Raw genomic sequence first — 14,240 nt, 5'->3', positions numbered from 1 at the left:
GTCACTAAACAAACTGTTGTAAGTTGAGAACTACCAGTATATCAGGGGTACAATGCTCCCGGTTCGGACCAGATCACCCGATCCGGTAGCAAGGGTGGTGGGTGGTTCGGAGAACCGGTAGCAAAAATCCCTGTGCCCCCACCATGCCCAGCTGAGCCGCACGATCATCAGAGGCTTTTTTTTCTCTTTTCAAAGCATTTTTTCTACAACCTCTTCCCATTAAAAAAATGCTTTTAAAAGTAAAAAAAAAAGCCTCTGATGATCTCGCGGCTCAGCTGGGATCGTCAAGAGGCTTTTCAAAGCATTTTTTTCTGCAACCTCTTGGCCGAAGAAGTGGTAAAAAAAAATGCTTTGAAAATTCTCTGACCATCCCAGCTGAATTACCTGATCGGTAGAGCCTTTTCAAAGCATTAGAAAAAATGCTTTGAAAAGTTAAAAAAAAAAAGTTGGCCACACCCACCCAGTCACATTGCCCCCCCCACCAAGCCACACCCACAGAACCGGTAGTAATAAATTTTACATTTTACCCCTGCAGTATATGAATATGTAACAAAGTTAAACACTGTACATATGTAACAGTGTCATGGGTGCATCATTGGAAGATCTAAGTCTAGTGAAGACATCATCTTTAAGGCTTCCCAATGCGACCATTAAGAATCAACATCAACTTAATCATATATAACCAATTCACCAATTGCTAGAGACTGGAAGAAATACACAAAGGAGTTTATGACAACATTGTCATAAAGAGATAAACAACATTGAAAACAATTTAATTTGGCAATGAATTTGCTACTCAGAAAATTAATACCAAATGTTGTGATATACTTTGAATAAGCTGTCATTATTAAACAGTTCCATTTTACATGCATTTTGGTAAGTACAGATATTAAGAAATGATTATTTGTAACATTTATTACAGTAACATTAAGATTTGTATCTTAACCCCAACATCTTTTTGCTCCAGAAAACTATTCAGGAGTCCCTTACATTTTGAAGATATTATTTTACACACATATATAGTTTTCTACATGAAAAAGCATTTAAAATGTTATGTTCTTGAGGGAAAAAAACCTGCAACAATACATTGCTTATATTCTAAAGTTCTTTTTGTGCAATATTTCAGATTGCATATGATAGAAAACCATGCTCAGTTATTATCATCTCAGCTCAGATATAAAACCGTCACTGCTGGAAAGCGTATGTTATTTTTTCATCCACGATATAAGTTTTATATATATGTATATGCCAACTTGTTTATGGTTATTACTCTAATTAGGGAAGCATTTTTCCATGGTCTGCAATCTCCCAGAGGCTTTAAGCCATCATCCAAAATGATGCAAGCTTTCCATTTTTTTGCAGTAAGATAAATTGAAAATGAATGAGGTTCTATAAAAGCAGTCTTGTGTTTTTCAGATATGCTCCATTACAAAGCTATGTTTTTATAACGTACCCTGAAAAAGAAATAGGTTCACATTTATTTTAAGACCATATTGGTGTTTCTTAATATTTCATTCAAACAAGATGAAATAACACCAGGATCTTAGAAGGCAGTGGTGGGTTTCAAAATTTTTTACTATCAGTTCTGTGGGTGTGGCTTGGTGGACGTGGCAGGGGAAAGATATTGTAAAATCTCCATTCCCAGCCCATTCCAGAGGAAGGATACTGTAAAATCTCCATTCCCTCCCCAATCCAGGGGAAGGTTACTGCAAAATCTCCATTTCCTCCCGATCAGCTGGGACTTGGGAGGCAGAGAATAGATGGGGGCGGGGCCAGTCAGAATTTTTACTACCGGTTCTCCGAACTACTCAAAATTCCCGCTGCTGGTTCTCCAGAACTGGTCAGAACCTGCTGAAACCCACCTCTGCTAGAAAGTGAGAGAAGTTAGTCTGTGAAGATTTGTATCTTAACCCCAACATCTTTTTGCTCTAGAAAACTATTCAGGAGTCCCTTACATTTTGAAGAGCCTTATTTGTTTTAAGGAGGCTGGGATAAAACCTAATCTATCATCCATGATGCTTTGTAATACCAGAATTGTTTTCTATTATGCTATTTTTAATTTGTGTCCTTCATTCCATTGGACGTTTGAAGTCTGGTTATAATTTTTGTTATGTGGTACACCCATTCCTTATTTAGTGACCGAGTTCCATTCCAATGACCAGGATGTTAAGCAAAATTATCTTTGTTCACAGTATTTTTTTCGTAATTTTTTTTTACAAAACGCATAAAATCTAACACAGCCTAATAAAGTGCAAAAGCAGTTAAGGAAAAAAAGAAAAGCAAAAGTGTAGAAAGAACTGAAAAGAAAAAAAAATAGCTCTGATTTCCTTTATTTACATTTGCAAAATTCTCTCTCACTCCAGAGTTACCAAAAAAACCCTATTTTTTATAATGATCCATTTTTTTTTCTCCTAATGATCAAAACCACAAATGATGAGCGCAGTTTTTTCTATTTCATGTAAAGGTATTTTCAGTTGACCATAAAAACATAGATCTTATTTCTTCTTTAATCAAAGAGGTTAATTTAGTCATCTTTGCAAGTTTTCCCCAAGTTTTCATTGCCATTCCCGTTTTTGAACAGGTAATAGCTTTGCTGCACTTTCCACATATGAAAACAAAGTTCTGTGACTCTCTCTCTCTCTCTCTCTCTCTCTGTGTGTGTGTGTGTGTGTGTGTGTGTGTGTGTGAGAGAGAGAGAGAGAGAGAGAGAGAGCATGATACTACTTAGTTAAAGGAGAAGCAATTCTCACTGTGAAGCCAATCTAAATGTCCTGATTTTCCAAGTAACTGTATTAAAAACAGCTGTAGGTAAATATATTGCAGTAGACTAGTTTCATCACTGTCAATACAGTATTTGGGGGGGGGGGAAACCCAGCTGTCAAGGATATTATTATTGTTAAATATTAAAGCTTTTTGAGTGAAAGCCTTTCCCAAACACCCTAAAGGAGCTACAACTCCCAGAAGGGCTGGTTCAGCTGTTTTTAAAAATTTCCTTCACTGTGTGCACATGCACAAAAGCACAAACCACTCTCTGTACTGGACTCTTATTGGACCGTGAAGAGTTTTTGCTAGAGCATACAGTATGTGTTCAGATAACAGGAAGCATCTTCAAAGCAGCTGAGCTGACCTTCCAGAGATAACAGCTGCTTTAATACTTCAAGGAGGGGAACTTCACTCGCGCCATTGGGCTTCATGAAGTTCCAGTTGAATGCTTTGCAATCCTAGTTATTATTTTCTAAGTGATATTGAGTTCAGTAAGTACAGCTCAACATTCACTTTCTATAAACAGGCACTTCTCCTGGTCAATTCCAATGGCTTGCTTAGCTTTGTTCCACGAGTAGAATATCAGTTGGCACGTAATTAAAACTGTGAATGTTTAATTGACTTTACACTTTCTCCCTAAATAGCTTTCCCATGTGAGTCAGTGATTATCTTGTGAGTTTGCTTCCTATTCCTGTATTGTAAGTACTCACCATCTCAGTGAAGAGATAACGTCTGTTTGATAAGCTAAATTAACAAAATAAACTACTGGTAACTATAGACCAAATCCAGATTTGATTGACATGGCATTCCTGAACTAATGCACACATTATATTTTACATCTCTGGGAATTTTCAGGCTTTGCTCCTGACTAACCTGACATTTTAAAATTATTATAAGAAATGTGAAACAACCAAATGGCCAAACAGAGAGGAATGGAACAGTATTGCACTATTTTAATAGGTTTGTTGTTGTGGTTAGTTGCGAAGTCGTGTCTGACCCATTGCGACCCCATGAACAACTTTCCTCCAGGCCTTCCTGTCCTCTATCATCCCCCGGAGACCATTTAAACTCACGCCGACTGCTTCAGTGATTTCATCCAACCGTCTCATTCTCTGACGTCCTCTTTTTCTTTTGCCCTCAATCTTTCTCAGCATTAGGCTCTCCTCCAGTGAGTCCTTCCTTCTCATTAAGTGGCCAAAGTATTTGAGTTTCATCTTCAGGATCTGGCCTTTTAAAGAGCAGTCAGGGTTGATTTCCTCGAGGACTGACCGGTTTGATCACCTTACAGTCCAAGGAACTTGCAGGAGTCTTCTCCAGCACCATAGGCTTCAAATCTTTGACAATTTTAATAGCTAGATCTCTGTAAAACCTGATCAATTTTTGAATAATCATACAGAGGAGAGCAATTATTTTTGAAGTGGCATATTTTACTGTTTTAATATAGGCATGAAGAACCAAACGTTTAGCTGTGGAAGAATAGGAACAATAACGATAGGGCACTTTATGACCAGCAAAACTAAAATGCTATTTTGATTACATATTCCTCTGTGCTATTAATGTCTAATGGAAAATCAGCACATCATTTTATGTGTCTTTTAAAAGTCACATGATCTTCAAGAACAGTCTCAGTTCTTGAAAAACTATGAAAACAAGTATTTGAATGAATAAACTGTATTAAAACATTTTAATCCAACTAACCATTTTCTAAAAACATTACATGCAATTTCTAAGGAAAATTTAAGATTTTGAAATTCAAATAAGGATTAATAAAACTTCACTATGATTCATGATCAGTGAAAGAAACATCCAAAATTTATTTATAGTACATTTGTGAAAATAATTCAGATGTTATAATAATTTATCTGTATGAAATAAAAAAATAAATAAGTCAGGATACTTACTACATGCTGATTTTTGACTGTAAAATCAAGACCTCTGTACCAAGTGCAAAACAAGGACTTCTCAGAATGGAGTCATTTTGGAAGCTTTGATAGAAAGTGGCAGGGTTTTTTTTTCACTTTTGAAATTTAAATAGCACAAAGTATACTGTTGATTGAGAGATCCCATGACAACAAATGTTTCTTAGAGGAAATGTAATGCCTATTAAGTGGTTTTAGTGAAAGCTATTATCTTTCGGTGACTTCTACTTTGCCCTTAGTAAAGTGTAATTTTCTAATATTTTTTCATCATGCTATTTCTGGTAACTCCTAATGAACACTAGAAAATTAATAATAAAATCTCAATGAATCTCTCTATATGCGTGCGTGAACCACTCACGCATTAATCACGAAATCTCCAGAACTGTAAAGCCTACAAACTTGAAATTTGCCACATATGTTCCTCTTGGCTTCTAGGTGCTCACTAAGAAAGGATTTTTCGAAATGACCATCAGAGCACTAATATTTCCTATATTATTATAACACGCTCTGATGCTAATTAGTTAGATGTTCTACTCCCCCTCCCAACTTGAAAATAACTCTGGAGAGAATGGGATAGCATAGGGCAGGCTTCTGTGGGGCAAGCCTCATGGAGAGAAGGGGCTAGAAAGCCTGAGGGAGAGAAGGGGCTAGGATAGAAGTTTCTGTGGGGCAAGCCTGAGGGAGAGAAGGGGACAGGATAGGAGATGTTTCTGTGGGGCAAGCCTGAGGGAGAGAAGGGGACAGGATAGGAGATGTTTCTGTGGGGCAAGCCTGAGGGAGAGAAGGGGACAGGATAGGAGATGTTTCTGTGGGGCAAGCCTGAGGGAGAGAAGGGGACAGGATAGGAGATGTTTCTGTGGGGCAAGCCTGAGGGAGAGAAGGGGACAGGATAGGAGATGTTTCTGTGGGGCAAGCCTGAGGGAGAGAAGGGGACAGGATAGGAGATGTTTCTGTGGGGCAAGCCTGAGGGAGAGAAGGGGACAGGATAGGAGATGTTTCTGTGGGGCAAGCCTGAGGGAGAGAAGGGGACAGGATAGGAGATGTTTCTGTGGGGCAAGCCTGAGAGAGAGAAGGGGACAGGATAGGAGATGTTTCTGTGGGGCAAGCCTGAGGGAGAGAAGGGGCTAGAAAGACTGAGGGAGAGAAGGGGATAGGATAAGGGAGGATTCAAGCTGTAAGTGTCGATTTATCAAGCCCGATCACATAGTTTCGTAGCAAAGCACGGGGCTCCAGATAGTTTCTAATATTACCCAGACCTTGTCTGAAGCCAGATATGAATATTCCCAGAAAAGTTAAACTTCAACCTAAACTAAGGTTTTTATCGAATAAAGGAATTTATGCCAAGTTCTGTAAGGAAAGTTTTGAAGACACCCTTAATATAGTACAGTTCAACCAGTCAGCCGACTGAAAGACTTTTCTTGTGTTGAACAATGACTGGCTTACATTTTGAAATTTAGCTTCAAGGGTATAGATATTATTCTAGATTACAATTTCCTAATGAATAAATGAATATTTCTGTTTCTTGTCGCTAAAATGATACAAAATCCTACTCTCTGCTGTCAAAGCTTTGAACACCGTCTTGATGCCTTTAATAATTTTACTTTTGGAGTTTAATATACTGTTTAAATAGACTTGCGTTCATCATCATAGTAGCCTAAACACTTGCAACAGAGGCCGGATTCCTGTAAAGCTACCTCTAGCTTTTTATAGTCATATGCAGTGTTCCCTCTTCGTTGTACAAACAAGGTTGAAAGCAACAGTACATTCTCCTAGAGGAAAAAATACCAAGCTCATTAAAATCCCAGGAGCTACTATTATCATGAAGTAATTGACCACGTTACTATAGATGGTTAAGTATCGTAAAGTGAAATCAGAGAATACTTTGTGCTAAGGCTAAATACAGTATCAGATAAACCTCGTTGGAAAAGATAGAATTGCAGTTCCTATTGATGGATCTCCGGCTTGGAAAGAACATCAGGCAATCTTTGTACGCAACTTTGTCAGCTATTGTGTTTTCTGCCAGCTCATGAGAAAAAAAACAGAAGTAAAACCAAATTCAAGCAGTCCTCCACCCAGAATTTATGTTGCTAAGTGAGAAATTTGTTAAGTGAGTTTTGCTCCATTTTACAACTTTTCTTACTACATTTGTTAAGTCAGGGGTTGGCAACTTTAAACACTCAAAGAGCCATTTGGACCCGTTTCCCACAAAAAAGAAAACACCGGGAGCCACAAAACCTTTTTGACATCTAAAATGAAGATAAAACTGCATATATCATTTTTTTACTTTTATGCTTGTATGTTGCATTTATGAAATCAATGAACATTTTTTTTTTTTTGCATGCAACAAAAACATTTTGAACTCAAAAAAAAAAAAAAGATGGGTCAAAAACTTCAATAAATTGTGTGCCAGCAGGTGTCTCACATTGGCAGTTGTGATGCATATTTTTGAGCGACAGGGAGCCGTAGCAGAGGGATGAAAGAGCCACACGCGACTCCAGAGCCGCAGGTTGCAGACCCCTGTGTTAAGTGAATCAATGCAGTGTAAATCAGTGACGCAGTTGTTAGGTGGATCTGGTTTCCCCATCTTGGCAGCAGATCGCAAATATGAGCACATGATCCCGGGGACACTGCAATGGTCATAACTATAAGTCAGTTGTCAAGCTGACAATCACGTGACCATGGGGATGCTGCAACGGTCGTTAAGTATGAAAAATGGTCAAAACTCACTTTTTTCAATGCCGTTATAATTTCGAACTAGATGAACTGTTGTAAATCAAGGACTTCCTGTAATTTGTTACAAGTAAAGGTATATGGCTACTTTGCTGTGATGGTATTAAACTCAGAGGCATTAAAACAAAGATTGAATATATAATTCCACAGGTTGTGTTTATTGATGTGTACATCAGGTCAAGTTAATGACTAGACTTTTTACAACAACTGAACTGATAGACAATGACAACAGAAGCAGTTATGTGTTTAGGCTGAAGATGGAAGAAAACCACTTGTTTTAAAACAGAGCAATGTACTAAAATGAGAACTGGTATCAAGATCATTAGAATATAAATTGACTGAAACCAAACTAACTTCACAAAGAGTACAGAATAACCAAGTCCAACTTTATTCATCTTTGCTTTTTGAAAATCAGCCCAAAACTCTTGATTAGCAGGATACGAAGACCAAACCATCTTTAATTTTTGCTTTAGCTCTTGTAATAGAAGGACATTATTTACAAAGGATGATGTACTAATTAATTACAATATGCAACAGCTCTTCATCTAGGCTTTCATAAATAAGGTGAATTTCCAACCTGTCTGATAAAATAAGTGGCTTGTTATCTATGGAAAGTATACATAAACTACCCACTCAACTACCTTCCTCTCCTCCTGTGTTCTATTTTCCATTTTTAATGAGAGCAGCTAGCTCAAATCTTATTCAATCTGGCAGAGGCTGAAATTTCAATTCTCCAAATTCTCAGTCATGGGAAGGTTATGCATTTCCTGAATGCAGAGTAAAATAACTTCTCAAATTCTGGACATTTGCCACGAAAGTCAAAGTCACCTTATTCTACAAATTGTAATTTGCCCTGTGAAATGCTGATTGGTAACCATATTTCTCCTACAATACATAAATATGGTATTTATATATGAATGAATCATATTTATTAATGAATGAAAAAAAAAATAAATCTAAAGAAGCTAAGGAATAGAGAATAAACCTCATGAGTAGGGGCTAGATACAGACTTAGAGCAGATCCATAAAAAACAATAGAATCTAAATTAAATATGGTTAATTTAAATTCCTTTGATTATAATAGACTATTTTGGATAACTCTGATCCTGTCCATTTATTCCATGCTTCTCAAGTGAAAATGCTGGAATACTTACAACACTGGAATGAATACTATTGAAGATTTAATACCAAACCCTCCTTTTACTTTGTGATGTCATCACATGACACAACTTACACAAAATTCAATATAATCCTCCTTTCTTTAGTAAATACTTGGGAACTCTAGATTGGTTCCAATATGGAAATACTATAGTTTATTACACAAAATTATCATAGTTCAGCTCTGACTGATCCATAGTACACACAAAAAGCATCCACTGTGAGTCCAGTGGCCATTCTGAAAACATATTATGGAGGGCATCTTGACTACAAGAGGGCTTCAAGTTGTAAATGTTAATGTATTCAAATTATGCCTTTCTTTGTTTTAATGCTTCAGTTTAGTCCTCAGGTATCATAATTTTTAATTTCTTAAGGTTAGCATTTCCAAAAAAGTAGTAGTAGCCAATGGCTCTACTCTCTGGATTCCCAAAGTCAACAGCTGTAAATGGCAGGTGTAGCAATGTGATCCAAACTCCATCCCATTTGTGTAAAGTGTCAATGTAGACAAAAATGGGAGGCGTGAAACATGACACTAAGCTCACCATCTTGCAAAAAGTGACCTTTTCCCTATCCTTATAAAGATCCTTGACACAGCCTTCTCAGACCACTTACAGTTTATTTAAATTCTTTGGTCATTTGGGAATCTATCCACTTATTCCTTTAAATCTTTCTCAATTGTCTTTCCTTTTTCTCTCTTCTTCCTACTGTTATCAAAAGAGGAGGTGAGATATACAGGATGAAAAATTAGTTCATTTACTTATACACACACACAAATGCACGTACAGGAAGCAAACAAGCATTTCAACATAATTCAGTATGTATTTTACATACTTATGATAAAAGCAGCTGATGACAAAACCATAAAAGAAAATAAAATCTTCAGTATTTACTATAGCAATATAGTAGCAATAAGTTAGACTTATATACCGCTTCATAGTGCTTTGCAGCCCTTTCTAAGCGGTTTGCAAAATCAGCATATTGCCCCCATAAATCTGGGTCCTCATTTTACCGACCTTGGAAGGATGGAAGGCTGAGTCAACCTTGAGCTGGTGAGACTCAAATTGCCAAACTTCTGGCAGCCAGCAGTCAGCAGAAGTAGCTTGAAGTACTGCACTCTAACCACTGTGCCACCACAGCTTGCTACCTAAGAAAGCTGGAATTAAAATCCGCTACTCTTTTTTGTATGTTACAACAACAAAGTAAGTGCTATGTGCACACAATGTAAATGATAAGTAAGGACTTAATTCATGTAAATCTGAGTGTACCTCAATTCTATCTATGTGTACTACTTAGACTTCTTTTAATATCTGCCATTATTTCAAGATCATGTGCATATGCTTCCTGAACACTTACAGAACTTTTCATCACAGTGAGTACTTCAATTACTTGATGGGTAAAGTTTATTTTACCTTTTTTGGCATTATTTCTGAATTTTTTAAAAAAAAAGTAAAGGAAAAAAGCAAATTGTATGCCCAGTGGGAATTAAAGGAACTATGTGGACAGATAACTTTTTTCAAATTTTCTCAAAAACGTTAATGCTCTCTTTTGTGCCAGCAGTTGAATTTGCTAGCTTTATTTTCTAACAGAAAATCTAAATATCTAACAGTTCATTGGGCAGAATACAAGCATAAGAATTCTGCCTTCCAAAGGGATTTGGAAACCCTACTATGCAGAATTGCAAAGATGTCTGAAGTCAGAAGAGATCTAATGAAGATTGCTCTTCTCAGTTCACTGACAAATCTTTCTTTGATAAAGAGCTGTATTCTACCTGAACTGATCAATTAACCAAAATGTTTGTCCCTACCTGCAAAGCAACTACAAACCCAGTTCTAAATTTGCTAGGTATCAGGGTCCATCCTCTTTACTTTCTGCAGTATCCAAGAAGCTGCGTTATTTCTTACAGTATTTAAATAATAATGCAAAATTTGCTACAAAGTGTTGGATTAAGGCAAAGCATTACTTGATTATAAAAACCAATCAGCAACGTCCACTTTTTAAAAAGATTTACTCTCATTAACAACAAATGCCTAGCTTCAATCTTTTATTATATACTTTAACTCAGCTATTTCCAACCTGGTGCCCTCCAAATAAAATTCTGGATTGAAATTTTCAGTTTCACAACTGAAACGCCACAAGAAGCTCTCAGACCAAAGCTAATTAGTTATTCCCCTTTCTATTTCATGTGAAGGCATAAACCCTATTTCTTCCCATGTCTTTGCTTCTACAAATTTAAAGTTTATATAAATACATCTTGAAAACCAACACCCGGCCATGTTCTTTTCTTGTCTTCCCATTTGTTGGAGTAACCTTTAATGTTTCAGATGTTCACAGAGTGAGCATGTTTCTTGCACAGAGGCTTATCCTTCTTGGAGAAGAAAGTCTGGCCCTCCAAACTCTCACAGCATACCTGAAATAGCATGAAATGAATTAAAGGCCAGTGTTCTAAAACTTTATATACATACATAAAATATAGGACCTTTCACTATTCAGTGCCTTATTGAACTACCGTATTTTTCGGAGTATAAGATGCACCTCCGCCCCCCCAAAAGAGGCTGAAAATTTGGGTGCACCTTATACTTCAAATGTAGCTTTTTTGAAGCTTTTTTTCAGCACTAACGAGGCACTAACAAGGCACTAGCGAATGATCTTCTCAGCTTTGCCTGCTCCCTCGACTCTCCTCTCCGCTTTAACGAGGTGCTAGTGAGTGAAGCGATCTTCATGATTTGCTCCGACTCTCAGCTGTTTTTTCAGCCCTAACTAGGCACTAGCCAAGTGAAGCGATCTCCCCCCACCCCCGTGCTTTGCCTGCTTTTCTCATTGCTGCTTCCTCTCAGCTATGCCTTAGAAGCTGTTTTTTATCCCCAAGCAGGGAATAAAAAACCAGCAAACTAATGTGCTGAAGCTGACCAGACTAAGGACGCTAGCCAGATGAATACCTGGTAGGCAGATTTTCCCCCCTATTTTTCTCCCTGTGTCTTATACTCCAGTGCGTTTTATACTCCAGTGCGCCTTATACTCTGAAAAATACGGTAACTAGATTTCTTTGCTTTTTGTCATTGTGAATTATTATATAAAAATGGGATCTGCAAGAAAAGTGGTGCAAAATGTCCTTGGTTCAGTCTTGATATTGACTTCCACGCTCTGTAATCTATTTATCATCTTCTTGAGTTTTCTTCTTTTTTTTCTGATTGAGAATCAACCACATTCCATGGCCACTAACGATTTTTCATTTTCTATGGGCAGTTGAGAATTCTGTTCCATTTTTAAAGAATTTTTGCTAAGTATATTGTTGACTTCTGGGGGTGGGGGGTGGCCTAGTGGTGAAGGCGCTCACCTTCCATGCAGAAGGTTGAGAATTCAGATGTTACTCTACTAGGGCAGTGGCCTCCACTTTTGGGCACCAGGGACCAGTTCCAAGGAGAGAGGTTTTTCCATGGACATAGGGAGCGTGGTTTCACGTGCTGCCCTTATCCCATGAATGGGATTTTGTTTGTTTGCGCGGCCGGGTTTTTGGCATGTTGCAGATGGGTTCCAGTCTGTGGACTGGGAGTTGGGGACCCCTGTTCTAGGGCATAAAGAAAATATATCTGCTGCACTACACATGGCATCGGGAAGGGCATCTGGCTAGTAAACTCTCACTCCATCCAGTTGTCCCAGCTCTACCCCAAATTAAGGGATTACAGGGTCGTAAAAAAGGAGTGTTTATTGTTGAATTCTGCATAGTTGTCCAATTATTCTATACTACTTTTCCTGATTGTTGCTATTAAATGTTTCTAAACTGTGTTTTACAATTGCAATCATGTCGAAGTGATGCATGGTAAAACGAAAATCAATCAAAAATTGTACAATAAAAATCAAATACTAAGACCACAATGGAACACTAGGCGTTACATTATATTTTTTTAGTCTTTGAAAGTCAACACTAGCACCACGAATAGGTTTGGAAATAAAATAATTGTTTTTAATGTTGAACACAATGTAGGAATGACCAATACTAAATACTAAGCTTTCATAAGCAGCTGAAATTTTAAACCTCCTTGTAATAGCAGCCCAACATCTAACACATTATATGTTGCCTGGACAGGATCAAAGCATGAGTAACGGAGTAGCAACAACTATAATCCCTGATGAACTAAACGATGGAGTTCTGTGTTAAATGACTACTGCTTGCACATTTGAACTTCTTCATGTTCTTGTTAACGAGAAGCTGCAGTTACATTCATGATCTGCTTGTGGGCTTTTCATAAGAATCTGTGGAATACAGAATGCTGGACTAGATGCTAGATATTTTGCTCTACCAGCTTGGTTTGTTCTTATCTTTCCACCTCCTGCACATTCCTCCATACATGATTCATAATACATTTTTATACTTACTGAGCACACAAAACAGGTATCATGCCAAGTATGGCCCAAGGCTTCCAGAAACCTGTCCCCAGCTTCAATAGGGAACTCACATCCATGGCACATGGAACCAAATAATGCATAATAATCTGTAGAATACATAACATGGACACTTAACAGAATACCAGCAATTTCAGCAAAATCTACAAGAGCATAATGCCTACAACAGTGAGCAAAATTCTTGAAGATTTTTTTCTTTTTGTAGTTTAACAACCCACTCTTCCTTGTAGGAGGATTAAATATTTGGCTATTTGGCAATCTGATTAATCTAAGGGTACAAAATTAGTTATCACCACCAGATGGCAGCAAAGAAAATAGAGAGAATTCTTTGCTGCTCTCCAATGTCTGCCCTGATTTGGTAAAATACATAAAAATCACAGCTAAGGAATCCCCAAATATATGGGAATTATTAGGGTCACTGTAATTTTCCAAATAAACTTTTTTTTTGCAACAACAATTTGATTCTGTAAAAAGACCAAGATGAAATACCATTCAAATGGTAATGGATATAATAAAAGAATCACATGCAAAGTGGAATTTATCAAAGATTTTCCTAAGCCATGTGACTGTTTTGCACAATTCTTTTTATATTCTATACACACTGTAGGCATGTCCTCCAATAACCTATTTATTGCAGAGGTGAAGGGGCCAAATTAAAATTATGCACAATTTATTTAAGATAGGTGGCGATTTATATAAACAATCAAGTACACCTATTTCTCCAGCTACCAACTCAATGCTTGAAGTTAAACGAGAACTACTTTATCAACTCAAGGAGCTTGCCAAATTTGTATGCTATCTTTGATGTGACACATTATTCAAATATATTTATTTTCAATCTGACAAGCTCTTTCATCTCTATTTCACAATATCATACTGAAAACGAATGTAGATCTGTTTAACTTGGCTCCTGCTTAGACTTTTAAGAGGTTTACAAGCTTTTGACGGAACAGTAGCCAGAACAGAGTGAAGTGCTTCTGTTTTCTTTCCTTTTCAACCCCAGACACACAGTCTTAAGATTTTTCTCCTGTTACATTAACCATGGTAACAGCAGCCTAAAATAATCTGTGCAAGGACAGGTCACAAAAGGCAGATCAGAGATGTACGATTTCTAAGTGTAGACACTGAACTTGTATCTTTGATTCTGTAATGTCACCTGAAATTCCAGTTGAAGAGAAACCTCCCATGAAAACTCATGGGATGAATATTTCAATTGTTTTTGTTATTTGTTGAATGTTACTTCCATTCAACTTGTGAAACTGGGTTAAA

At 37.3% G+C, this 14,240-nt stretch overlaps 1 protein-coding gene across 6 annotated transcripts in view; it reads right to left on the bottom strand.

Annotated features, from left to right (window-relative positions):
• Positions 1-7,549: 7,549 nt before the first annotated feature.
• PDLIM5 (PDZ and LIM domain 5) overlaps positions 7,550-14,240 on the bottom strand; it is a 151,751-nt gene continuing 145,060 nt past the window's right edge. For all 6 annotated transcript variants that reach the window (XM_087875289.1, XM_034440491.3, XM_034440492.3 and 3 more), the window contains 2 exons: positions 12,945-13,060; positions 7,550-10,977 (listed from right to left, as the gene is read on the bottom strand). In XM_087875289.1, coding sequence (XP_087731415.1) covers positions 10,888-10,977; positions 12,945-13,060 — 206 coding nt within the window. In that variant the 3' untranslated portion in view covers positions 7,550-10,887. The remainder of the gene's footprint in view (positions 10,978-12,944; positions 13,061-14,240) is intronic.

Source organism: Pantherophis guttatus, chromosome 8 (genome assembly GCF_059756535.1).
Source record: "Pantherophis guttatus breed Tessera chromosome 8, ASM5975653v1, whole genome shotgun sequence".
Lineage (NCBI taxonomy): Eukaryota > Metazoa > Chordata > Lepidosauria > Squamata > Colubridae > Pantherophis > Pantherophis guttatus.
The sequence above is the reverse complement of the archived record's forward strand: the minus strand, read 5'-3'. Positions and strand labels throughout refer to the sequence as shown.